This window comes from Sturnira hondurensis, unplaced genomic scaffold (genome assembly GCF_014824575.4).
Source record: "Sturnira hondurensis isolate 20B ecotype Veracruz unplaced genomic scaffold, ASM1482457v3 Scaffold0015793, whole genome shotgun sequence".
Classification (NCBI taxonomy): Eukaryota; Metazoa; Chordata; class Mammalia; order Chiroptera; family Phyllostomidae; genus Sturnira; species Sturnira hondurensis.
The window spans coordinates 1,108,895-1,134,624 of NW_028088424.1; the positions used below are offsets into that span (position 1 = coordinate 1,108,895).

Consider the following 25,730-nt stretch of genomic DNA (forward strand, 5'->3'; position numbering starts at 1 on the left):
AGTTTATATTCTAATGGAGGAAGACAACAACTAATCAAAAAAATAATTAGATGGTAATGAGTACTCTGCAAAGAAATACTACAGGATGATGTGATAAGAGGTGACTACATTGGGTGGTAAGGGAAGGCCCCTTTGAGTAAACATATTAAAGTTGATAATTTCATGACAGAGAGCCAATCACAGGAAGCTCAAAAGGACATTTTATTAGAGAAAATATCTAGAGAAATAGTCTCAAGGAAAGGCTTTGTAAGCTAAGGTACAAGCTAAGGTAGGAATATGATCCTCTAAGAGCCATGGCAGGGAGTGATCCATCTGTGAGACGAAGAGTTAACTGTAAAGGTAGGGGTAAGAGTAGAAGGCAACTAGTTAGGAAGTTACTGCAGTAATCTAGAGGACAGATCATGTGGTGAGGAAAGACTAGAGGAAAGATGAGCTGGTAGTAGTGGATAATATTGAAAAAAGTGGACTAATTTGGAATATACATAGAATCTATAAGAGTTCTAATGGAGTAGATCTGGAAAATGAGGAAGAGTTAAGAACGTCTTCTAGGTTTTGGCTTATGCAGCTGGGTAGGTGTCTCATTCTCAGCCATTTACTGAGATGAGACAATGACACGAAAGGCCTATTTTGGGGAGAAAAGCAAGTTCTGTTTTAGGCAGGATAAATTGAAATGCCTGCCTGATACCCAAGTAGAAAAATCATAGGCAGACATAGAAAGAGACAAACAGCCCTGGCTGGTGTAACTCAGTGGATTGAGCGCAGGCCTATGAAGCAAAGGTCACCAGTTCGATTCCCAGCCAGAGCACATGCTTGGGTTGTGAGCCAGGTCCCCAGTAGGGGATACATGAGAGGCAACCACACACATTGTTGTTTCTCTCCCATTCTTTCTCCTTTCCCTTTAAAAATACATAAATAAAATATTTGAAAAAGAAAGAGACAAACAGGTAGATACATATGAGTCTTTCCGTATCTATATCTGGAGTTCCATGGAAAGGTTGGAAATAGAGACAGAAATCATAAGACTCAGCATCATATAGACAATATTAAGCCCCTAAGCATATATCCCTATCTTGTCCACTAGTCATCCTTCAAAACCTAGTTCAGACATCATCTACCAAGAGGTTCTCCCTGATGGCTATGGGTTAACCCCATTCTCCTCTCTATCACTTGTGTACCTTGGATGGGCTTCTAATTTTCCATCTAACACTGTACAGTAATTACTTGTTGACACATAAGGACAGAGACCTCATTCCACTTACAGTGGTCTTCTGCATCAACATTGTAACTTCTATGCCTAATACAGTAGGCTCTTAATAAGTGTCAACCAGATTGAACAGAACTCATCAAATTCACAAAGTTGGAAGTTATGTTTAAATCAAAGACAGAAAGCTGATATATGTATATAAACATTTCCAAAGTCATGACATTGCTAGATGAGAATTAAGATTTCTAATTTCAGTGGGGGGAAAACCCATAAACAAAAACAATCAAATCTTTCTCCTCCCAACCTCTAAACTAACAAGTCTACAGAAGCAGACATAAAAAGAGGGAGAAGTTCTTATATTCACAGTCAGAAAAAATAAGAATGGGTTATCTGAATCCAAAGTGCCTACATTATTTGTTTTCTCCACAGCTAAGTAACACTGGGACTCTCCAAAAAAAGATCTGCATAAAAAATGCTGCAATGTGCCTATCACCAAACAATGAACCACTTCTACTGCAAAAGTTCTAAAAGGAGGGTAAGCAAGGGCCCTGGCTGGTGTAGCTCAGTGGATTGAGCGCAGGCCTGCGAACCAGAGGATCAGGGTTCGATTCCCAGCCAGGGCACATGCCTGGGTTGCAGGCTGGTTCCCTGCAGGCCAACTCCCAGCAGGGGACACATGAAAGGCAACCATACATTGATATTTCTCTCCCTCTCTCCTTCCTCTCTGAAGATAAATAAATAAAATCTTTAAAAAGCAGAATATACTCACCAGCAGACAGAATATACTCACCAGCAGACAGTGGGCAAAGTCAGGACCTCCCACCAGGCCAGTGAAATTTCCCAGCTGCTCAGCAAGAGCTAACAGTACCTCATCTTCATCATAAATTGTATCTGGAAACAACAAACCAGTACTCATCAACAAGGATAGCTAGCCCAGAGCCAAACACTCTAACAAAACTAAGAAGAGACTCAATCGATATGTAACTAGATGGTCCTGTCACTATTCCAATAGTGTTTTCTTCCTTCTCCATCAAGAGTCTTCCTGGATCTGTTCTACAGAATGAATTAGAAACTCATAATGCTGTATTTGTTACTCTCCTATTAGCTAAACAGTTAATGTTTGAGTATGTCTAATCACATTACAATATGTATGCTCCATCCTGCTTCTTTTGCACAAAACCATCAGGCCCAATTTAGTACTCAATACTGTGCGTAACAAATTCTAAAACACGAAGTTTTGAAAGCAACTGGAAATGGTAATGCCTATGCCTTTCCTTAAAGATTCACATACCTGTAAGAAATGGCAGCAGTTCAGTTCGCGTCCTTTCCACTCCAAGTGCTAAAGCAATTGTTGATAATTTCTTAATACTGTTGAGACGGAGCTTTAAAAAAGAAAGTGGAAAGACGAACAAACTAAAGAAACAGTTGTGATTCAGACCAAAGGCAAAAGTTGCAAACTGGTAAGGATAAGAAAAACCTTCAATTTAGAATGTATTATACGAGGAAGCTCAGGAGCAGTATAGCATGGCTTCATTAGCCAAAGGAAGATTTCTCAGAAGAAACACTCTAAAGGGCCCATTAAAGAAATGAAAGAGAATATAATATCCAAGAAGTGAGACAATTTTAAAAAGAGAACTTTGGCGGGGGTAAGCTGAGGAAACGGTTGACTACAACTCCTGCCTTTTCAAAAGGAATTCTATGAGGGCTTACACACCGACTCCTCTAGATTAATTAGCCATCCCACCCTGGTCCTACCCAACAAGCCCGGCCAGTTTCCCAGCCCAGAGGAAAGCATTCATTCCCCTGCACTTCCCAGGGGCCCCTTGCCGCCCCGCGCTAGAGCCACCTTCCCGCTGGCTCCCCAACTGGGAGGACCGGAAGAGGCGAACCCACCGCACCGCCCGGAAGATCCGCCCAGGCGCAAAGCCGGCTCTCCCACAACCGGCCGGGGTCCGGAGGAAGGGTGCTGGAGAAGATCCCTGGGAGGGGAGGGCCGAGCACGGGTCTTTACCTTCTTTCGCCTCCAGTTTCTGCCAGAGTTGGGTCTTTCAATCCCCCAGGCCTGCCCCATCTCGATGCCGGCCTTCACCCTTCCCTACCAAGCGCCCGACCGAGCCCGTTCCCTTTACCAGGCCTGACTCCAATACCTGCACGTCCTCATTGCGGAGTTCGTCTATTAAAACTGCGATCGGATAAAGTGAATCGTCTCCATCTCCGCCCGCTGCCCCCGGGACAGTCCCAGGCGCCGCTGCGCCCGCCATGTTCTTTCTCCCCCTCCTGGTCACCGCTGCCCGCCCCGCGCTCAGGCCCCGCCCCGCGCTCAGGCCCCGCCCCGCGCTCAGGCCCCGCCCCGCGCTCAGGCCCCGCCCCGCGCTCAGGCCCCGCCCCGCGCCCACGTAAGCTGCGCTGTGGCCGGGGTTCAGGCGCCGCGAAGGTTGGGCTTTTGAGGCTTTGCCAGGTTGGTGGAGGCCTGCCCCAGCCCCGGGTTGTGGGAACTGTAGGTCTGAGTTCCAGAAGAAAGGTGGGCTGGGGAAACGAATGAAGCCCCCGCATCCTCTACCCTGCCGAAAGAAACAGGGGCAAGGATTTATCCGGCTCATGGTTGGTCTGAAGAGGTCAGGACCTACCTACTTCAATGATCCCTGTTCTCTGACCTCTTAGGACTCAGGCGGACCAAAGAGGATGCTCAAGGCCAGGAGGAAGAAAGATTTAGCGCCTCCCCTGCCTTCATCCTGGCCCTAAGCCACTCATTCTCCCACTAGCCTCAAGCTTCCAAAGAACCCCTCCACCCCTTCCTTCGGCCTGTGAGCCAGAATTGTGTATCTGGCTCCTGCTCCATAAGACAAATAACACGGGTGATGAGAGAACAGTGCGGTCCAAACTCTCTAGTCAATATTTTTTCTGCTTTCTACATGCAAGCTGTTAAAAACATGCTGCTCTCTTGTTTTGGTGTTTCTTTTCAGTTTGGGACTGGAATGGTGCCTTCTGTTGTATTTTCTTCCTTTCATTTTTTAGGTCTTTAGCATGCTTAGAATCACAACAATTAAGCAAAAGTAGGGCAAGCTTGAATCCTTCCAAATTGCATGGGGTGGCTGTACAAGAAAGGCTAACCTAGCCTCCCTGAACTCCAAGAGTCGTCAAGGCAGCACTCGAAGGAGTTGAGGGATGGAAGTCTTTCTTACAAAACGTAATGGAAAGTTTTTATTTACCCCTGTTAGTACAGCACAGAATAACTACAATGTCCTGTCTTTTCTGTTTGTTTTGGACTATAAGCAGCTTAGAATGGTAACCACAAATAGTGATCACAAGCTTTAAAATGGAAATTCGGTGTGTCTGATTAATAAAAATGCAAAGTTATTAATAAATGCAATTAGGAGGGTTTTTTCCCCTCCGAACATGAGGTTTCTGGAAGAAACAAACTAGATAGGGCGTTCTATAGTAATGAAAGTTCTGGAACCAATGGACCGGAAAAGTATTTCTCAAATTAAGTCTATGGATGTATTCTTTAAGGTCTTAATTTTGTTTTCATTTTAACAATATTTTTTTGGATTTCCTTAGTATGTTCTGGACTATTTGAATGACCACTTTGTCATCCGGTGTTGCCCCACTATTTCAGTACCTGCATTTGCAGGTGTGTTCCAGTCCTGCTTTTATAATTCTGGGATAATGAGAAAAGAACAGAGGTAGATTTAAAGTGAAAATACTGTTTTCATGAACAAAATGAAAGCCAAATGACATGATGGGACTAACAGAAGAGTAGTGAGAAAAGAGGCATCATAGGTCACTTGGTGGTACATTGAACTCAAAAGAAGCTGAGTTTTTGACAGCAATGTCATAGCCACAATACGAGGGATAATTTCTTCTCAGCAAAGTACATCATTCGGCATGTTAAATCACTATAATGTCAAAATAAATAGTTTTGTGGTTTCACTTGGATTTCATTTGTAAATCTATTTTGGCACTTTAGCTGTATGAGAACTAGAAATAAAAGAACATTATGTTTTTTCCTGGCCAGAGGGCTCGGTTGGTTGGATCATCTTCCCATGCACCAAAAGTGTTGTGGGTTCAATTCCTGGTTAGGGGTTGTAGGAGGCAACCTACGGATGTTTTTCTGTCACATTGAGGCTTCTCTCTCTCTCTCCCCCTTCCTCTCTCTCTAAAATTCTAAAATCAAGAAACATCCTCAGGTTAGGATTTAAAAAGAAAAACATTTTCTACTTTATATTTATAACTTTAAGTAACATTGTAATAAATAATTTACAATGAGAGTTTTCAAGATTTTTTTGTCTTTAGAAATAGATTGAAATACTACTCAAGTTTGAGAAACAGGGGATTAAGAGGTTTTTGATTTAGTACTTAACCAGTTAGAAGATCAGACAGCATTCATATTGGAATGGGAAAGAGGAACATGTTCCCTTACACTTTATGTAAAAAGTCTTCAGACATATTTAAGGAAGCAAAGGCAGAGAGAAGCACGTTAAGTCATTTCCGTACCTATCATCATCTAGATATTAGCTCAAACATAGATGAGCCTCAATGTGGTAAACAAAAATTACCACACTGATGCTAAACTATTTTGTTTAAAATTCAAATATGCTCTGCTTACCCAAGCACAATTAATTACACACCTAAGGAATAACTACAATTAAATATGAAATCACAAGCTCAGAAAATAGGCCCCAGAAAATTGCCTGGTTTGAGAGTCATCGATTCTGGACTTCAGTTCCCACCTCAGTCTCTGACTCAGTGTGTGACTTGCCTCTCTCTATGCCTCAATCCCAGCTCCCACCCACTCACTCCCAGTAAAATGGAGCTAACCACCTCTGGTTTCCTCTCTGGTACAGTGATGATGTGAGAATGAAGCAGGTAGTAAATTTGGGGATGCTAATAAATCCTTCAATAAAGAAAGTGATTAAAACACACAGATGATAGCCAAAAGAGGCTACCGTATTTCAAAAGATGAGCAAATGGAAACTGGAACAAAATCTAAGACAGTCTTTGGGGAATGGGGCCCACTGGTTAAATCACCTAAGATGCTTGTTTTAAAATGCAGATTCCTGCCCTGGCTGGTGTAGCTCAGTGGACTGAGCACAGACTGTGAACCAAAGGGTCACTATTTCGATTCCCAGTCAGGGAACATGCCTGGGTTGCAGGCCAGGGGCCATGTGAGAGGCAACCACACATTGATGTTTCTCTCCCTCTCTTTCTCCCTCCCTTGCCCTCTCTCTAAAAATAAATAAAATCCTTTAAAAATAAATACATAAATAATAAAAGGCAGATTCCTGTCCTCCACCCCAGACCTAGTGAATCAGAATCCCCAGTAATGGGGTGGGACATTTTACCATGCATCCCAGTAATTCTAATATACACTGATGTTTAAAAGTCATTGACTTTAGGACTTCCGCCAAGATGGAGGCATAGGTGGAAACACTGTGCCTTCTCCCACAAACAAGTTTGAATACAACAAAGGTTTGGAGAAACAAAGACACAGCCAAAGGACAGAAAATTGAATTATACGGAAGTCCGACTACCTCTAACCGTTCAACGGGGACGGTAAGAGGAGCGGAGCCAGCACCGGAGCAGGGTCCAGCAGGACAGGTCCCCCGACCTAGGCTCGCAGGCAGACCAGAACCAGTCGGGGTGCGGGGCAGACTGACCGCGGTCGCACATTCGCACAGAGTGAGACGGACCACGCAGGCCCCAGGGGGCAAGGGCTGACGGCGGTGGCACACTCGAGTGCAGTGGGACAAAACGCATGGGCCTGGTGACGGCAGCAGCTGTGGCATCGGTGAGGGCCGTGGCAGCAGGCGGCAAACGGGACTCCATAGTCCCTCTTTGACCTCGCCCCCACATACAACGTCACAACCCAGCGACTTAGTTGCCCTGCTCTAGTGAACACCTTAGGGCTCCAATCCTGCTACGGAACAGGCACGAACAGCCCAAAAGATGGCGCAAGAAGAACTCAAAGTCCCAGAGCCAATAACTCTCAGCAACCGAGAAATTGCCAGCCTCTCAGAAGCACAATTCAAAACACTGGTTATCAGGATGCTCACAGAACTGGTTGATTATAGTCACAAATTAGAGGAACATATGAAGGCTAAACTAATTGAAATGAAGGGAGATGTCCAGGAATCCAATAGCGATGGAAAGGAAACTGGGACTCAAATCAATGGAATGGACCAGAAGGAAGAACAAAACATCCCACCAGAAAGGAATGAAGAAATGAGGATTCAAAAAAATGAGGAGAAGCTTAGGAACCTCCAAGACATCTTTAAACGTTCCAACATCTGGATTATAGGGGTACCAGAAGGGGGAAAGAAACAGCCACAAGTGGAAAACTTATTTGAACAAATAATAAAGGAGAACTTCCCCAGTCTGGCAAAGGAAATAGACTTGCAGGAAATCCAGGAAGCTCAGAGAGTCCCAAAGAAGTTGGACCCAAGAAGGAACACACCAAGGCACATCATAATTACATTAGCCAAGATGAAAATGAAGGAGAGAATCCTAGAAGCAGCAAGAGGTAAGGGGACAGTCACATACAAAGGAGTACCCATCAGACTGTCAGCGGATTTCTCAAAAGAGACCTTACAGGCAAGAAGGGGCTGGAAAGAAGTATTCCAAGTCATGAAATCCAAAGACCTACAGCCAAGATTGCTTTATCCAGCAAAACTTTCATTTAGAATGGAAGGACAGATAAAGTGCTTCTCAGATAAGGTCAAGTTCAAGGAGTTCATCATCACCAAGCCCTTATTATATGAAATGCTAAAGGAACTTATCTAAGAAAAAGAAGATGAAAAATATGAACAGTAAAAGGACGTCAAACTCACAGTTATTAACAACCACACCTAAAACAAAAGCAAACCAAGAGGACAGCTAGGTCAGGAGTGGAACCATAGAAATGAAGAACACATGGAGGGTTAGCAACAGGGGAGTGGGAGGAGGAGAAGGGGGGAGAAGGCACAGAAAATAGCATAGATGGTAGGTAGAAAATAGATAGGGGGGAGGGCAAGAATAGTGGGGGAAATATAGAATGTAAAGAACTTGAGACACGTGGTTATAAACTAAGGGGGGAGAATGGTGGGGGAGGGAGTGTGTGGGGGGAGGGGAATGAAGGGGGGAATAGAACAACTGTAATGGTATAATCAATAAAATATATTTTAAAAAACTAGAAAAAGAAAAAAGAAAAAAAGTCATTGATTTTAAAAGTTCATCTGGAAAAGTAATTTCCATGTCAATGAAAAGGTATCTTCTGCTCAGGGACAGTCTCTGTTCAGAAAAAGTAAATGACAGCCACAACTACTTATTGATAAACAACTCCGTCCCGATTGACTGTGGTTTTTGCCAGATCGAAATGATCCTCTTTTTCTGGATTCCTGGAAATCAGGTAAGCACTACAAGTATAGAACTGTGACACTGATCTGTCTCCATACCCTCTCCTCTTCCCTGTTGCTCCCGTGGTCTCTCTGCCTCCCACACACCCCAAGCAACCAATGACCAGAGAGCGCCTGAGGCAACAGGTGAGATTAGGTTGAAGATTTAAGGCAGCCCAGGGGGAAACACTGTGACATTCTCAGCACAAAAGCACTGGGTTCTGACACCTACATACAGTTCACTCATTCAGTGAATCAAGGGAAGACAGGGTTAGACTTGCCCAGTTCCTGAGAATGTGGAGAAGCACAGGCAGATGGGATCAACAGCCATCAACTTTTGTGCTTGTAACAGCTCTCAGTGCCACGGAGAAATGGTCAGTTCTGAGCAAGGCTGAATGTCATCATTGTTGTGCTCTCCAGCCATTGCCTCACGTGTATTGAGCCCGCCTCTCCCTCAGTGCATGAGAGAATCCTGTGTGTAAGTGGTTCTCTCAGGGCAGACCTGGAAGTGTTGTCCCATTGAAAAGACCATCGGGAAAGCAGTGGGTGGTCCAGTTCATGCACAGAAATTGTAAGCACACTCAGGCATTTTCCAACTATCTTCCTTCAGTAACATGACTCTGATAAACAGATTATCAGGTCTGAATTTAATTCATTACAAAGTAGTAATTATCAGCACTGATGATATTTCTAATTTCTTTTTATACAAAAAGGTCTTCATTCTGTGGGACTCAAATATTTTCCCCCCAACTTCACCTCAATATTTTACATTCTTTCTCTTCTCTGTTTTGTGGCCAAAGTTTAATCCCATTTTTATGGCTAAGAATACCTGACAGAGAGAACGAGACTTTACCTGGAGTCACAGTGAATCCAAAGAAACTGTGAATCTCATAATCAGGTATTATCACTACTCCTTGCTTCATCCCCTACCTCCATGCTATAATATGTGTGTGTGTGTGTGTGTGTGTGTGTGTGTACTCTATACACACATATATATATTTCCAGAGCAAAACGTTGCTTGAATTCTTGAATTCTTGGGAAAAGCCAATCAAAGAAATGGACAGTCAGTTCTAATGCAGGGAAGTGCATACGGTGATCAAGAGAGTCTACAGTGGAGTCGGGATGACCTAGATTGACATCTCAGCTCTACCCACTAGTTGTGTGATTTGGGGCAAACAACTTATCCTCTCTGAATCTCGGTTTCTGCATCTGTACAGTGGGGCTGTGAGTGTGGTTTCTAAGGTTAAATTCATACACAGTGCTTAGATTAGTGGATGACAAGAGTAAGGCCTCAGACATTAGCCATGAATAGTAATTATCTACTGAGGAAGTAGAAGCAGGTAAGGAAACATTCCACTCGATTAAGCTTTGGCAACCAAGAGGACCAGTGTGAAAGAATGAAAGGATTACCTGATTTAGAATCAGAAACCCCGACTCCAGGCCTTTCAGAATTTTTCTCATTGGTAAAACAGAGATAATTCTTACCTTACTTCTCTCTCTGGGGCTTGCAAAGTTCTCTGTAAATAGAAAGCATTGCACAAATGTTAGAAGTTCTGTTATTGATTACCAAGAGCTCACTGAATCTGGTGCCTACAGCAAACACAGAAAGACAGCACCTGAAGATCTAGCTCATGGTGTGTGGGCCCCCAACTGCCCGAGAACAGAATTAGCACTTCTAACCACAAGGGTAGATTTAAGCTACCACAAACCTAGAGATCAAATAGTCTTAGCTACCTTTCTCAGAAGTTTTAGGCCTTTGAAACCGATTATGCATTCCAATGTTTTTAGGTCAGCCCCCTGGTATCTTGCCAAATGCTACAGACGGCCCAACAAAACCCCTTTCTAAGTGTTACATGTAAGATACACACTGTTATTGAAATTGCAGGGTGTCATTTAAGCTGAAAATATTTGGAAATAATTGCTCCTAAAAAGGAAATATTAAATACCTTAAGATTTTAGAACAGCAAGTGCCAAAACACTGTGCAGTATCTCATCATATTTGTAAAATAGAATGCACACTTTTTAAGCCTAAAAAAAAATCCCTAGAAAGACAGACATGACTAAACACATTGGTTAATTATGGTAACAGACTGGGTTCCTGGGGAACAGAAGTGGAAGGGAGATTTTTTAATGTATCATGTAACCATTTGTCATTTTTTTTGTTTTACTTTTTACTATTTACTAAATTCAAGATTTTACTCAAATTGCCACTTCTGGCCAAGATAGAAGCATAGGTACAAATACTTTGCCTCCTCGCATAACCAAAAGAAAGACAACAACAAATTTAAAAACAAAAAAGAACCAGAACTGCTAGAAAATGGAACTGTATGGAAGTCTGACAACCAAGGAACTTCCATCCAGTCTGGTAGGAGGTGCGGAGACAGGCAGCCCAGGCAGAAAGGACTCAGGGTGGGGTGGTGTCTGGCAGACTGGGTGGTCTGCACGCATACAAACCAGGAGGAACAACTGGGAACCAGACAGACCCTGCAACCCGGGACTGCAGCCCAGCGAAATAAAGCCTCAATACCTCTGGCTGTAAAATCTATGGGAATTGTGGCAGCGGGAGAAACTCCCAGCCTCACAGGAAAGTTTGTTTTAGAGACCCACAAACTCTCCTGGAACATATACAAACCCACCCACCTAGGAATCAGCACCAGAAGGACCCAATATGCTTGTGGTTACTGGGAGAAGTCACTGAAAGCCAGCTGAGAGTCAAGTAAGAGGCATTTTCCCCTCTGGGACCCGTCCCCCACATATAGCACCACAATGCAGCAAAGAGGGTTGCCAAACCCTAGTGAATACCTAAGGCCCTGCCTCTCACAATGTAACAGGCATGCCAAGACAAAGAAATGCTGTCCAAATGAAAGAACAGATAGAAACTCCAAAAACAGAACTAAACAATGAAAAGATAGTCAATCTAGTAATCAGGATGCTCACAAAATTGATTGAGCTCAGTCACAAAATGAAAGAAGAACCGAAGGCTACACAAAGTGAAATAAAGCAAAATATACAGGGAACCAACAGTGAAGGAAAGGAAACTGGGGCTCAAATCAACAATTTGGAACAAAAGGAAGAAATAAGCATGCAACCAGAACAGAATGAAGAAACAAGAATGCAAAAAAATGAAGACAGGCTTAGGAGCCTCCGGGACAACTTTAAACATTCCAACATCTGAATCACAGGGGTGCCAGGAGATGAAGAGGATGAGAAAGAAATTGAAAACTTACTAGAAAAATAATGAAGGAGAAATTCATCAATCTAGCAAAGAAAATAGACTTCCAGGAAGACCAGAAAGCTCAAATAGTCCCAAACAAATTGGACCCAAGGAAGAACACACCAAGGCACATCATAATTACATTACCTAGGATTAAAGAGAAGGAGAGAATCTTAAAAGCAGCAAGAGAAAAGGACACAGTTACCTACAAAGGAGTGCCCAGCTGATAGAAATCAGCTGATTTCTGAAACGAAAACTTGCAGGCAAGAAGGGGCTGGAAAGAAGTATTCCAAATCATGAAATCCAAAGACCTACATCCAAGATTACTCTATCCAGCAAAGCTTTCATTTAGAATGGAAGGGCAGATAAAGTGCTTCTCAGATAAGGTCAAATTCAAGGAGTTCATCATCTCCAAGCCCTTATTATATGAAATGTTAAAGGGACTTATTTAAGAAAAAGATCAAAACTATGAACAGTAAAATGATGACAAACTCACAATTATCAACAACTAAACCTAAAAATTAACAAACACACACAAAAAAAATAAACAACTAGAACAGGAACAGAATCACAGAAATGGAGATCACAGAGAGGGTTATCAGCCAGGAGGGGGAAGGGAGGAGGATGGGGGAAAGGTACAGGGAATAAGAAGCATAAATGGTGGGTGCAAAATAGACAGGGGGGAGGTTAAAAATAGTATGGGAAATGGAGAAGCCAGAGAACTTATATGTATGACCCATGGACATGAACTAAGGTTGGGGGGTGATGCTGGTGGGAGGGGGTGGGCAGGGCAGAGGGGAACAAAGGGGGGGGGGAAATGGGACAACTGTAAACACATAATCAATAAAATATACTTTAAAAAAGATTTTACTCAAATTTTACCCATTTCCCCACTAATGTCTTTTTTCTGCCTCAGATCCCGTATTTAAGCTTTTTGAATGCTGAACCATGAAAACAATCATGTATTCAATCTTTTGGCTCTTGGTTACCACACTGTAGACTGGCCACTGCCTCCCCTGGGCTAGTCTTCCCTGCGGCATCCATAGTAGTGAACATGTGCCCGCCCGCCCCCGGCCAGATATTCCCTGTCTGACCCTGTTGTGTCCATAGGGGAGAGTGCAGATTTCCTTCTTCTGTCTTATTTTTGTAAGCCCTTATCACTATGTCTTGTACTAGACTCAGCCAACACAAGTAAGTAGCTTTCGGCATCAGGGCACACTACTTTCAAACCCCAAAAGCAGGGATTATGCAAAATATTCGTTGTCCCCTGAAAGCTTTCCCTGCTGTGTCCTGTGAGGATGATATTATTTGCTGCTTCCTTTTCTGATCTGCCCAGCAGAACTGTTATGAAGGTCATAGGAGTAAGAAAGAACCATTGCCAAGAACCCCTGGACACGTTCCTCACATCTCAGCAGAAACTCAGCTGGGACTATAAGCAGAAAACGGAATTTCCACTAACCTCTAGGACTTCAGGAAATCAGCTCCCTTTCTGATCTGTGACTAAAATTAGCTAGGGGCCCACAATGTTCTAGAAAAGGTCCTACAAAGACTGATGTATTATCTGTGTATTCTGTCTCACAAGTATAACCTCTAGGCTGTGATTACCAGAAGCAGAGTAAGAAGGTGGTTAAAAGAAAAAGTGAGCCCTGGCTGGTGTAGCTCAGTGGATTGAGCACAGGCCTGTGAAGCAAAGGGTCACCGGTTCAATTCCCAGTCAGGGCACATGCCCGGGTTGTGGGCCATGTCCCCAGTGGGGGCCACGTGAGAGGTAACCACACACTGATGTTTCTCTCTCTCTTTCCCCCTCCCTCCCCTTCTCTAATAAAATCTTTATTTAAAAAAAAAAGTGAAACGACTTCCACTAAATCCTATTCTTCTCTCTGCCCATCTGATCATTCCAGTTACCTCAACATAATATACAAAAAAGGGTCAAGGGGGCCGTGAACTTCAAAAAAGTCATGAAATAGGGAGTATAAGATCATGGTTAAGAGAGAGGCCCAGTCAGCCTGCTTGAGTTTGAATCCCAGGACTGCAACTTTCTGCCTAGGTGACCTTAGGACATTTAATATCTCTGGGCACTAGTTCCCCGTCTTTAAAAAAAAGCGTAACAGTGGCCCTGGCAAGGTAGCTCCATCAGTTAGAACATCTGTTGCTGGTCAGGGCACATACAGGAGGCAACCAGTGAATGCACAACAAGTGTGTGTTCCTCTCTTTCTCTAAAATCAATATGAAATAAACAAAGTTAAGGATAATAGTGGTTATTAACCCCATAGATTTTTGTATTTTATGAGAAAGAGCAACTCGAAATAGTCCTAACCAATAATAAATGCTTAATAAATGTTAGCTATTGTTCAAATTATTTCTCCAGGGAACAAATTTAACAATATATAGAGGATGTAAAAAAAAAAACAACCCCAAAACAGAGGGGTTCCGGCCAAGATGGAGGCATAAATGCGTTGCTTCCTCAAACAACCAAAAGAAGGCTAACAACCAACTTAAAAACAAAGAACCACAGCTGCCAGAAAACCATTTGCATGAAAGTCCAACCACCAAGGACTTAAAGAAATATTCATCCAGGCTGGTAGGAGGGGCAGAGATGGGTGGAGAGGATGCACAGCAAGGCAGTGGCTGGAGGACTGGGTGGACGCAGTGGGGAACCTTCAGTTGGTCCTACAATTGCCCATAGGTAAGCCAAGAGGAACAACAGGGGAGTGAGATAGACTGCGAAACCCAGGGTTTTTGCACAGGGGAAACTAAAGATTCAAAACTGCTGGCTATAAAAAATGTGTGGGGGTTGCACCTGAGAATCAGCACCTGAAAAGGCACAATCCTCTTGTGGGAAGCGAGGGAAGTGATAGAAAGTGGGACAAGAGCGGTACAAGTGTCACTGTTCCCTCTATGATTCCCCCCCCCCCCATAGACAGCATCACAATGCAGCAAAGAGGGTTGCCTCTGACTGGTGAATACCTAAGGCTCCGCCCCTTACCACTTAACAGTTGCACAGAGACAAAGAAATATGACCTAAATGAAAGAACAGATCAAAACTCAAAATATAGGACTAAACAATGAAAAGATAGCCAATCTATCAAATGAAGAGTTCAAAACACTGGCAATCAAGATGCTCACAGAATTGACTGAGCTCAGTCACAAAATGAAGGAAGAAATAAAGGCTACACAAAGTGAAATAAAGTAAAACATACAGGGAACCAACAGTGAAAGAAAGGAAACTGGGACTCAAATCAACAATTTGGAACAAAAGGAAGAAATAAGCATGCAACCAGAACAGAATGAAGAAACAAGAATGCAAAAAAAAATGAGAAGAGGCTTAGAAAACTCTGAGGCAACTTTAAATGTTTCATCATCTGAATTGTAGAGGTGCCAGAAGGAGAAAAGGAAGAGCAAAAGATTGAAAACTTATTTGAAAAAATAATGAAGGAAAACTTCCCAAATCTTGCAAAGGAAATAGACTTTCAGAAAGACCAGGAAGCTCAGAGAACCCCAAACAAATTGGACCCAAGGAAGAACACACCAAGGCACATCATAATTACATTACCCAAGATTAAAGAGAAGGAAAGAATCTTAAAAGCAGTAAGAGGAAAGGGGAGAGTTACCTACAAAGGAGTGCCTAGCTGATTAGAAATCAGCTGATTTCTCAAAAGAAACCTTGCAGGTAAGAAGGGGCTGGAAAGTATTTGAAGTCATGGAAGGCAAGGACCTCCATCCAAGATTGCTCTGTTCAGCTAAGCTATCATTTAGAATGGAAGGGCAGATAAATTGCTTCCCAGGTTAAGGTTAACTTAAAGAAGTTCATCATCACCCAGCCCTTATGATATGAAATGTTAAAGAAACTTAACTTAAAAAAAGATAAAAAATGTGAACAACAAAATGACAACAAACTCATAACTACTAACAAATGAATCGAAAAGAAAAAATGAAGACAAAAACTAATCAAACAACTAGAACAGGAACAAAATCACAGAAATGGAAATCACTTGGAGGGCTATCAGTGGGGAGGGTGAGGGGGAGAATTGTGGGGGGAAGGTACAGGGAACAAGAAGCTTTTTTGTAGGTACAAAATAGACAGCGGGAGGTTAGAAAAGTATGGGAAATGGAGAAGCCAGAGAACGTATACATTACGACCCATGGACATGAACTAAAGGGTGGGAGAATGCTGGAGCAGGGGTGGCGCAAGGAGGAGAGGGAAGAGGGGGAGAGAAAATCGGGACAACTTTAATAGCATAATCAATAAACTATACTAAAAAAAAGCCCCAAAACAGAAACAGAAAAAGCATACCAAAATAACAACAAACCCACAGAAAATCCCAATATATTTCCCTAAGTTTGAGTTCAAACGATCTCAGAGCTGGCTTTGTCTGTTCCTCAGTGCCTACATGTGCCTAGGTGGGTGTCCTATACTTTTAAATGCAAATTATACTTTCTTCTGCAAATGTCTGCTTTTCACCCTGGTGACAATCATGAGGAACAATCAAAGGTATTCAAAAGCATTTTGCTTTACAGGGTTCAGGCCCTGCTATATGCTAGTAACTTCTGTTGAGCTAGCAGATGTGTTGGCATCTGACAGAGTGCAGAATCCTGGACATTCACACATCCTTTGGATTGTCTTTTATTTTAAAAACCCTCGCAAAGAATACATTTTTTAAAAAATATTTTATTTATTTATCTTTTAGAGGGGAAGGGAAGGAGAGAGGAAGAGAAACATCAATGTATGGTTGCTTCTCGTGCATCCCCTGCTGGGAACTGGCCCCTGCAGGGAACTGGCCTGCAACCCAGGCATGTGCCCTGACTGGGAATCGAACCGGGAACGTCTGGTTCGCAGGCCCACGCTCAATCCACTGAGCTACACCAGCCAGGTAAGAATACATTTTTATTGATTGGAGAGATGGGGAGAGAGAACATTGATCAGTTGCCTCCAGTACACACCCAGACTGGGGAATCAAACCCAGAGCCTAGGTACGTGCCCTGACTAGAAGTCCAACCAGCAACCTTCTGGTATATGGGATGATGCTCCAACTGAGCCACCTGGCCAGGGTTCCTTTGTCTTGTCTTTGACAGTATCAACAAATTAGCAGAGGCAAAGTTAAAGCTGTGTGTATGACATGGTTTGCTCATTCCTGGAACCTTGAAAACACATCAATGACTGGAACCCCTAAAAGCATTGGTTCGCTTTCTCAACCAAACACTTATCTTGTATTTCCCAAGAATACCATCAAAGCCATGTCAACTAGAACTGCAATTACCTGTGGCATCTCCTATAAATTATGGTCGTGGTTTTCTCCAGGAAATGTTTGCAGTTATAGTAATATGACTGAAATGCAGGAATAGAGATTTGCAAGAAATGCAACTCAGATATTTCAATTTACACTAGAATTTAGACCCAAAGAATACAAGAAATGCTGAAAACTAGTTAGATTTGGGGAGAAAAAAGGAGCGTTGAAATTTTTAGTGAGAATAGGCTGCCCTCTGCTGGACACTAGGGAAGGCTCCATGATTTAAAAAATTCGTATTCTTTTATAAATGTACCACCGTGAAACGAGCCTTTCTCTGTAACTCCATACCTATTTCACCTGCAAGAAAAAAAAATGAGAACATATTATAGGGAATACCAGGGAGGCTTAGAGACATTATTATTAAGAAGAAGAAGACAAGAAAGAAGCAAGACCAATTCCTGAATGACACATGGTGTTTCTTGTTTTGAGTGAACCCATTTCACGTTATTTCTCTCAAAACGAGATTAATGCTTGCTCTTATGTCTGAGAGGGTGGCAGCAGCTCCGGAGACACCGCAGGACACCAGTGGCAGAATAGTAAAGGGGAAATCTTCTCTGCACTTGTCTGAAATAAAGCTAAATATATAAAATCTACAACACAGGCTCCCCCAACATGTCCCGAGCAAGAGGGCCCAATACCATTTTCCCCCATTCTCCTACTCCAGACAGCCACAGGGCCTTATCTGAGTAAACCAAGCAGCACCAGTGAATGGGGTTTGAAACCTAAAGGCTAGGCAGTCTTCCTGAAGGTTGGATATGCCTGCTCAAACTCTTTCTTCCCACCTAATTAATAAATAAATATGGCACTTGAGATGGCCAGAATTAGCAATTCCATTTTTCCAGATGTATTATCATTCAGATATACTGAGATGAGTGGATTAATGGGAAGATAACTACAGTAAATTATTAACATCCATTAGTGAACTTCAGTACCTTATTAGTTAATCGTTTCCCAGAAAGCAGGGCCCAGAGAGAATGGAAGAGAGGGCAGGAAAGGTCTGATAGGCTGCAAAAAGTAGAGAAAAGGGTGTGGGAAGGGGAAGAGGCCAAGGGTTGTAACTGGGAGAGGAAACCAAACATTTTGCCTACTTAATTATCTTTGATGTTTGGTGATTGTTTGCCTTGGCTCTAACATCAACGGCACTGGACATTAGAAAATCACCGAAGGTTATTTTTTTCAAAGATTTTATTTACATTTAGAGAGAGGGGAAGGGAGGGAGAAAAAGAAGGAGAGAAATATCCATGTGCAAGAGATTCATTGATCAGTTGCCTCCACAAGCCCCCAACTAGGGGCCTGGCCCGCAACCCAGACCTGTGCCCTCCCTGGCCAGGAATCGAACTGGTAACCTGTCAGTTTGCAGGCTAGCATTCAATCCACTGAGCCACACCAACTGGGGCTAAAGAGTTTCTTAAAGAATAGTAATGCCTAGGCCCATGTAGGACCACTGACTCAGAATCCCATGGGGCCAGCTGGGTGGGAGCACGCAGATGGTGGCATTTTTGGGGGGGCTCGGATGGTTCTCTTGTGCAGCTCTGGCTGAGAACCACTGCTCTCTAGGCAACAGCGTCTCCAGCACTAAGGACGGTGCCGCAGAGGCAGGAAGCAAACAGACCAAAAACCATACCCTTCTCCTTGGGCAACTTGGGACTGAAAGTTAAAATGGCAAATTATAGACCAGTGGCACCGGTTGCCAAATACCGTTTCTGCAGGTAAATGCAGGTCAAAGACAAAGCCTCATAAGGCAGGTTCTGGCTGATACCTGTCATTGTAGATTTGTGATGAAGTTTAACTCACACAAATCTTTTGGCTGTTAGGACCATTAAGAGTCACCTGGTTTATACTTTCATCTCCAGGAATGTAAAGACAGAACAAGCAGGCCAGAAACTAGAAGCTAAGCCAAAAAGTCCTACCACCTTGAAGCATTTTATGAAGTTACCTTAAGGTTTGCTTATAATTTTTTAAAAATGCTCATACTCAGCTAAAATGATATTTAACCCAATTGTTAATTGAATTACAATTCCTCATCCTACGAAGGTACAACAGAAGTTCCCAATCTGCGTCACTACAGTTGTGTCATCTCACACCCCTTATCTGAATTTCCCACATTTCATTTACCACATCTGTTAGTTACAATGTGTTTCAAGGTCAGGTCCACGTTCAACTCCATAGCTAAGGGAGCCAAAACAGCTTTCAGTTCTAAAAAAATCACTCACTACTTGATATTATTGAACTCAACTGCACCACTTCAAAGTCATCTAGCCCTCAGAGTTCCTTTTGCTAGCAGGGCTCTCACCTGGTAGTGGCGCAGAGCATGTCCTCACTCTGGAGGATTCGCTCCCTGCCTCACATTTACTCAGATGTCTCCTGGGCTAAGTCAGAGCCTCCAGAACCAAGAAATGAGAGAAAAATTCAGTGGAGGTGCCCAATCTCTCCTTTTAGAAGGTACTCTGAGGCATCTGCCTTTGTGTGAAAGCCCATGTACAAATCCTAAAACATGCACAATATTAAGCCTCATTCACATCTTCTGAATGGTCCTTTGGGTACTATAGGATGTATCACTTGCTGTACTTTCTGTGGCCTAGAAATCTGCCAAATAGAAAGCAACAGTTGTGTAGTCGTTTCAGGTTCCTTTTTGCTTTTCTTTCTTCATTGTCCATAAACGTGCGCAGTGCCAACATGCTCGTGGAAATGTGGAAATGCCTTTCCCAGAATTCAAAACTAGGAAAATGACCCAAATAAATGGTTTGCCCCCAGAAGTGCCAGCAATGCCCTGGAGAGGCAGGTTCATAAGGGATACGTGTTAAGATGAGTAAGGTACTCAAAAGGAAAGGAATTAATTACAGAGGTCTGAAGTCCAGACAGGCTTCTTAGAACAGAGGGAGACTTGAGCTTGCCCTATAAATAAAAGTAACGAGCATAGAGAAAGGTGACACTTCTAAGCAGGGGAAACAATTTTATTAACAAAGCATCCATCTGTAAGACAACTTGGGAGAATGAAATCAAACTAAGTTTCCTGGGCATTTTGGGTCCTATGGAAAGAAAACCGACCACCTATAGTGTAAAACCAGGTGGCTACAAGATGCAAGGTATAAGAATGATACTAAAGAATTCATTAACAAAAAAGTTGTTTTGGTCCTAATAACTCCTGACAAAGGGGGAGATTGCCGAAATTTTAAATACTACTAGCACATTCCTATAAATATTAAGATCACCACATGATGAAAATTCTTAATCTAAAAACTTAAGACGGACCCCAAAACTTTGTTACAATGACATACTGAGTAATTCCTATTGTGCATGTTTTTCCCACAAATAAAATAAAACTAACCCTCAATGGGTTTCCCAAAGGCTTCTTCCTAGAATTTTCAGAATAAGCTATTGTGAGCTACTTGGACTGCAGAAGGCAGGTCTAGACATTGAAGGGTGGGAGTGAGGCAGATGAAGGGCTTGAGCTTCAGTTTCCAGTCTCCTCCAACGATTTAAAAGCTCAAAAAAGCACGAGAGAAAATATTAAGGAAAATCAAACTGCCAAGATTTATTTAACTTTTTTCTTTCACAGAAAATACAGGTATGTAATGTAAACACTGACACATGAAATAAAGCACAAGGATTAGGCAAATATATTGGACAATACTCTTGCTTCAGCACTGTACTGCTTCTTGATTTCATTTGCAGCATGAAACATGTAGTTGCGCACACTGGAAAAACTGAAGGCAACATTCATTTAGATTTATTGAAACACCAGAGTGCCTCTGAAATCCAGCAATGCCATATGGAAGTCTGATCCTTCTCTTGCAAAAAATTAAAGCTGAGCACATGTCCATTTATCGATTTACCGAGGCATTTAATTTAATGTAGGTGCGTGAGAATGAATTAACATGTGAGTTTTAATATGCCTGTGGAGGCAAAGATTAAATTGTGCCTCTTTTCCCTCTACAGAGGAAATAAAATTACCCAAATTAAAAGCAGAGCTGCCTCACACTGGCCTGAAGACAGCATGATGACAGTGAGTTCTTATCTGAATAAATCCCTTGAAATACAAAATGCAATGCAAAAGGCCCAGACGGTCACCCCAGACCTAATGCTGCAGAACCACATGGGGTTTTCATGGGCCTTTCCAGAATCCAAAACTAGGAAAATGACCCAGATCAATGGTTAGGATCAGGAACCACCCTTGATTTAAAAAAACCTGTTCCTAAACTTGAATTTAGTAATAAAGAGTATGGGCTTCAATTTTCCATGACTATCCCAAGAGATTAAAGTAACCAGTCTTTTTTCTTATCAGATGACAATTACCAGGTGACAAGTAAACTTTGATACTACATGCCTATTACAGTTTGGTTCAGTAATGGGACTCGGTGTCATATAAGATGTGGTGTTCAGATACGGCTGCTTGAGAGGTCAGAGACCAGAGTCCTGGATTGCCAAGTACATCCACTCTTACATTCAGCTCCATTATCAAAGGTTAGTACCACTTATCTATACAGTCCATTCCTTGATATTCAATAATCCATGGAGAACTAAGTACCTCAGACACTTTTACCTTACAATGGGCAGAGCAGTCAGCTCATGAGGAACCCTGATTCTCTAAAGGAAAAATGTCACTTTGACCAGATGTTTTGAAAATCTTTTTTCACAGGCAAAGCTAACCTCACTGTATTGCTGAGATGGAGATTTTAAAAATATATATTTTATTTATTTATTTTTTTAGAGAGAGGAAAGGAGGGAGAGAGAAAGGGAGAGAAACATCAATGTGTGGTTGCCCCTCACATGCCCACTCCTGGGGACCTGGCCTGCAACCCAGACATGTGCCCTGACTGGGAATCAAACCCACAACCCTTTGGTTCACAGGCCAGTGCTCAATCCACTGAGCCACACCAGCCGGGGCTGAGATGGAGATTTTAAAAATGTGTCCATAAATGTGTCATCATGTGGAAAATGCTTCCATAACAAAACTACTCACTTTCTACCCCTGACCTGTGGCACTGGCACTGTGTCTGCACTTTACTGTGCTCTCCCTAAAGAAAACCAAAATCGGGGTTTAAAAGGGGTAGGAACTGATATTCCCAAGGAATTCCTGGACCAATCATGACCTTTTTCTGTGCTACATTACAGTAAGTTCTTACTCAGAAGGCTTCTTCTTCATGTGCAAGATGATAAAATAGATCAGTATTGTACCACTTCGATTTACAAAAAGCTACTCAGCATGGACCTCTGTTGCTGAACGCTCTTACTCACCTCTGCAGAAAGTCCAGGGCGTTAGCCACTGTGAAACAAGCACATACAGTAAGTGCACGATCCATGTAGGCGTGGCAAGGCATTTCACTGAAAACTCTGTATCCTGTAGTCACACCAAATGTACCAAAATTTGGGAAAAGTAATCAAGTATTGAGAATTAAATGCCACGAACTTTCAGTCAGCAAGTGGGATCCCGTTTCTCTTCACTCTGCCGTTATCATTCCACTGTCTTGACCTGTTGCCTTTCCAGTGCTTCCACTGGATCTCAGATCTTCCCTCAGAGGGGAGACTTTTTATATACTGACTAGCCATTTCTTCCCCTTTCACTTCTTTTCTCCTCTCAGGCAGTTCCTATCAAAAGCCCTTCTCTTTGAAAAATGAAAGACGGAAACTCCGAAAAATAGATTCAATCTATTTGCAGATACTAGACACATTTACTCTTAGGAAAATAAGGCACCTATTATGTGACCCCAGACAGACTACAGAAACAGAATACTGCATGACTATCAGCGTGAGCCATGCTTTCCTGCCACCAGCCAGGCTGCATTCTGAAGCTCTGCTGTGATGAGAGTCTGACCAACAGAAAGACTGAAGGCTCCAAAGAACGCAAAAGAAATAGATAAAATTCTCTGTTAAAATATAAAGTTACATTATCAATCAGGTCTCTGGCCAACCTCATCATTCTTTCAAGTAATGTTTAAATGGGAAGTTAGGCAACCTAGGTTCCAGTCCTAGCGCTGTCATTGGCTGTGTGACCTTGTATGACTTTACCTCCCCTTGTAGCCTCAGTTTCTTAATCTGTAAAATGGGTATAAAACCATTTGCCTTGTCTACCTCACTTTGTGGGATAGGATCAAATGAGATTCATGCAAAAGTGCTTTATAAAGTAAGGTATATATGGGTAAAGTAATAGTATATACTTGTTAAAATATTAGGTCCTTATAATTGCCTACCAGACATGAAGTGCCCTGTGCAAGATGTGCTTTGCCATATACAGGCTCAAAAATAGGTGCTATAAATACACACTGGTCTTTTTTACTAGGGTTGTTTAAAAAAGAGAAATTCTCAATCTCTTCAGAAATGGCAACAGAACGCATTACTTAAAAATGTGATGTTATCCAAAGCTATCAGTTGACAGAATTTTCTTCAAATATGTCCTTTACAGTTATAGTCTTATCTAGAACCTGTACGGAAGTCCTGAATTTAAGAAATTATATGCTAAAACTTAAAAACAAAACAAAACAACCCTCATAGTTACAGTTTGTTGTAAAGGAGGTAAAATGAAAATAAGAGGCATCCTAAATAATGAAATGAGGTCACAGTTCCTCAGAGAGTTGCCTTTTTCCTGAGATATCTCCAGGACAGGGTCCTAGTCCCGTGAAGCGCTTCAGAGAAGCTTAGTCATGCTCAAGGTGAAAAGGACATGTCGGCAGGCAACTGTGCTGTGCTTATTTTCAGCACTAGGACTTGAACAACAAGGTCTGCTAGAAGTTGCCAAACAGCTTTGGTGGAGAAGCCCATATGGCCCAAAAGAAGCTTGTTAGTTCTCGGAGGCCAGAGTGTGGGGGACAGCTTGACACGGCCACCCAGCTCAGAGATGTTCAATTCTTCCTGTGGGTTCATTCTGTTCTTCTCCGGTCTGATAAATAATTGAACAGAAGAAAAACAATGAGATGTGGAATACTACGTCTACCTGAACTTTAGTTCCCTTCTCTGCCAGCTGCAAAAAGTCTGCAGAACAGAGACACAGGCAAGAAGTGAATTCAATTGACTTTGACTAGCCCAAAGCACCCAGATTCCAGAACTGGTGTCAGATGGCCTTTATTACAAACGTTACAAGCGATGACTTGGAGGGAGTCCTGTCAGTGTCATCATGAGAATGGATGGTTGTCCTTTGGGGTCGCAGGCGTTCCGCTAACCTCCACTTTTCTTCCTGCTGTGCTTTGTTCTCCGGGGCTTGAGGATGGTGTAGTTTACATACACTGTATACTGGTCCGACAGGAAGGGGACGTAAAACGCCCGCAGCAGCTTGGAAGATCTGGAAAACAAGGGGGGGGGGGGGTCGGGTCGGATTTTATCATTTGACAGAATTTACTAACGGTATTGAAAATGACTCAAGGAAATAAACTAAGTACTAAAGAAAGGATTATATTTTATATAAGCAACCCACACAAAAAGTCTGTTATTTGGCTACTAGATCATGACAAAAGACTTACAACCAAGTACCTTGTTCCCCCCACACAGAGACAGTCTCCCTGTCAAGCCACAGCACAACCTTCCAAACAGCTCTAGGTCTTCACTTTGCATGAGAATATACCATAGGAAAGTTCCAGGCCAATCAAAAGACTGCTACTACGGAAATAAATTCTTCGTACCCAATGGTTTCTGTAACAAAGAAACTGTAGAGATGCTGAAATGACCCTGATTCTAGCAGTAAATTTGTCTTAGAGAGATAAAGAAAAATATGTCCTGGGCGTCTCATGCAAAGGTTCCCGCCATTCTTAAGTCAAAGAGAGAGTCTCATACACATGCTCATGGCATCACATGTCTCTGGCAAGTTATAATATGTATATATTTGTTATTAAAATATAGGGACACAGGGAAACCTGAATTTCTTATGAGTATCTGAAGAATGTGAAAAGGATTTACAGGAACTAGTATAAAGGATACATGGACGACAACTAAGGGGGGTGGAAATGGGAAGGAGGTGGGGAGCACGGAGGGGGGGTGGGCTGGGATGGGAGTAAAAGACAGAAAACTGTACTTGAACAATTAAAAATATAACAAGAATAAATACTTCACATTTATTGAACACTTAACATTGGACAAACACTAAAAAAGTGCCTACACTTCTTGTTATTTAATCCATCTAATAACCCTAGCAAGAAAATGATATTATTATCCCTACATTATAGCTGGGAACCGGGGCTCACATAAATGTGCCAGGGTCACACAGTAAGTGACAGAGCCCTCGTTCACATCCAGATTTGATTCCAGATTCTGCACCAACCACTATGGTTTATCCTGCAGCCCAGGAACAGGCTAAGGGGATTCATCACTTTGTAGGAAAAGTGGGACTGACAGCTTCAAACCTTGTATCAAACAAATACTACTCCTTGACTGTGATTTCTGAGTGAGACGAAGTTGGACCAGTGACTGCCACCCTACATGAGGTAGCTGACGGGTGTTCCATTGCCAGTCCTCTTCCAGACTCTAAACGTGTAACTGTCAGGTCCACACGGCACTCATACTGGCAGTCGGCCCCTGGGGTTGGCAGACGCCTGCGATGCCTGCACACAACGATATCGTGCTTGGCATACACACCTCTCAGAGAGTCTCCCCGGCCTGGACCCTGGCAGTACTCCCTGCTCCACAGGGATGCACCTCACCTCAACACCTCCCAGCTCGAGGGCTTT

At 42.6% G+C, this 25,730-nt stretch overlaps 2 protein-coding genes across 6 annotated transcripts in view; both read right to left on the reverse strand.

The window, feature by feature from the left end:
* The window catches only part of PPP2R1B (protein phosphatase 2 scaffold subunit Abeta), a 35,838-nt gene extending 32,337 nt beyond the window's left edge, over window positions 1–3,501 (reverse strand). For both annotated transcript variants that reach the window (XM_037065558.1, XM_037065557.1), the window contains exons 1-3: window positions 3,352–3,501; window positions 2,496–2,586; window positions 1,995–2,095 (exon numbers count right to left, since the gene is read on the reverse strand). In XM_037065558.1, the coding sequence (XP_036921453.1) occupies window positions 1,995–2,095; window positions 2,496–2,586; window positions 3,352–3,465 (306 nt within the window). In that variant the 5' untranslated portion in view covers window positions 3,466–3,501. The remainder of the gene's footprint in view (window positions 1–1,994; window positions 2,096–2,495; window positions 2,587–3,351) is intronic.
* A 93-nt stretch (window positions 3,502–3,594) lies between these two features.
* Window positions 3,595–25,730, reverse strand: part of ALG9 (ALG9 alpha-1,2-mannosyltransferase) — a 169,634-nt gene continuing 147,498 nt past the window's right edge. For 2 of the 4 annotated variants that reach the window (XM_037065563.1, XM_037065564.1), the window contains 2 exons: window positions 24,234–24,352; window positions 21,363–23,953 (listed from right to left, as the gene is read on the reverse strand). In XM_037065563.1, coding sequence (XP_036921458.1) covers window positions 23,934–23,953; window positions 24,234–24,352 — 139 coding nt within the window. In that variant the 3' untranslated portion in view covers window positions 21,363–23,933. Of the gene's footprint in view, window positions 3,766–10,059; window positions 10,092–20,586; window positions 23,954–24,233; window positions 24,353–25,730 lie in introns of those variants that run through there. The other 2 variants (XM_037065562.1, XM_037065559.1) reach the window with 2 other exon arrangements.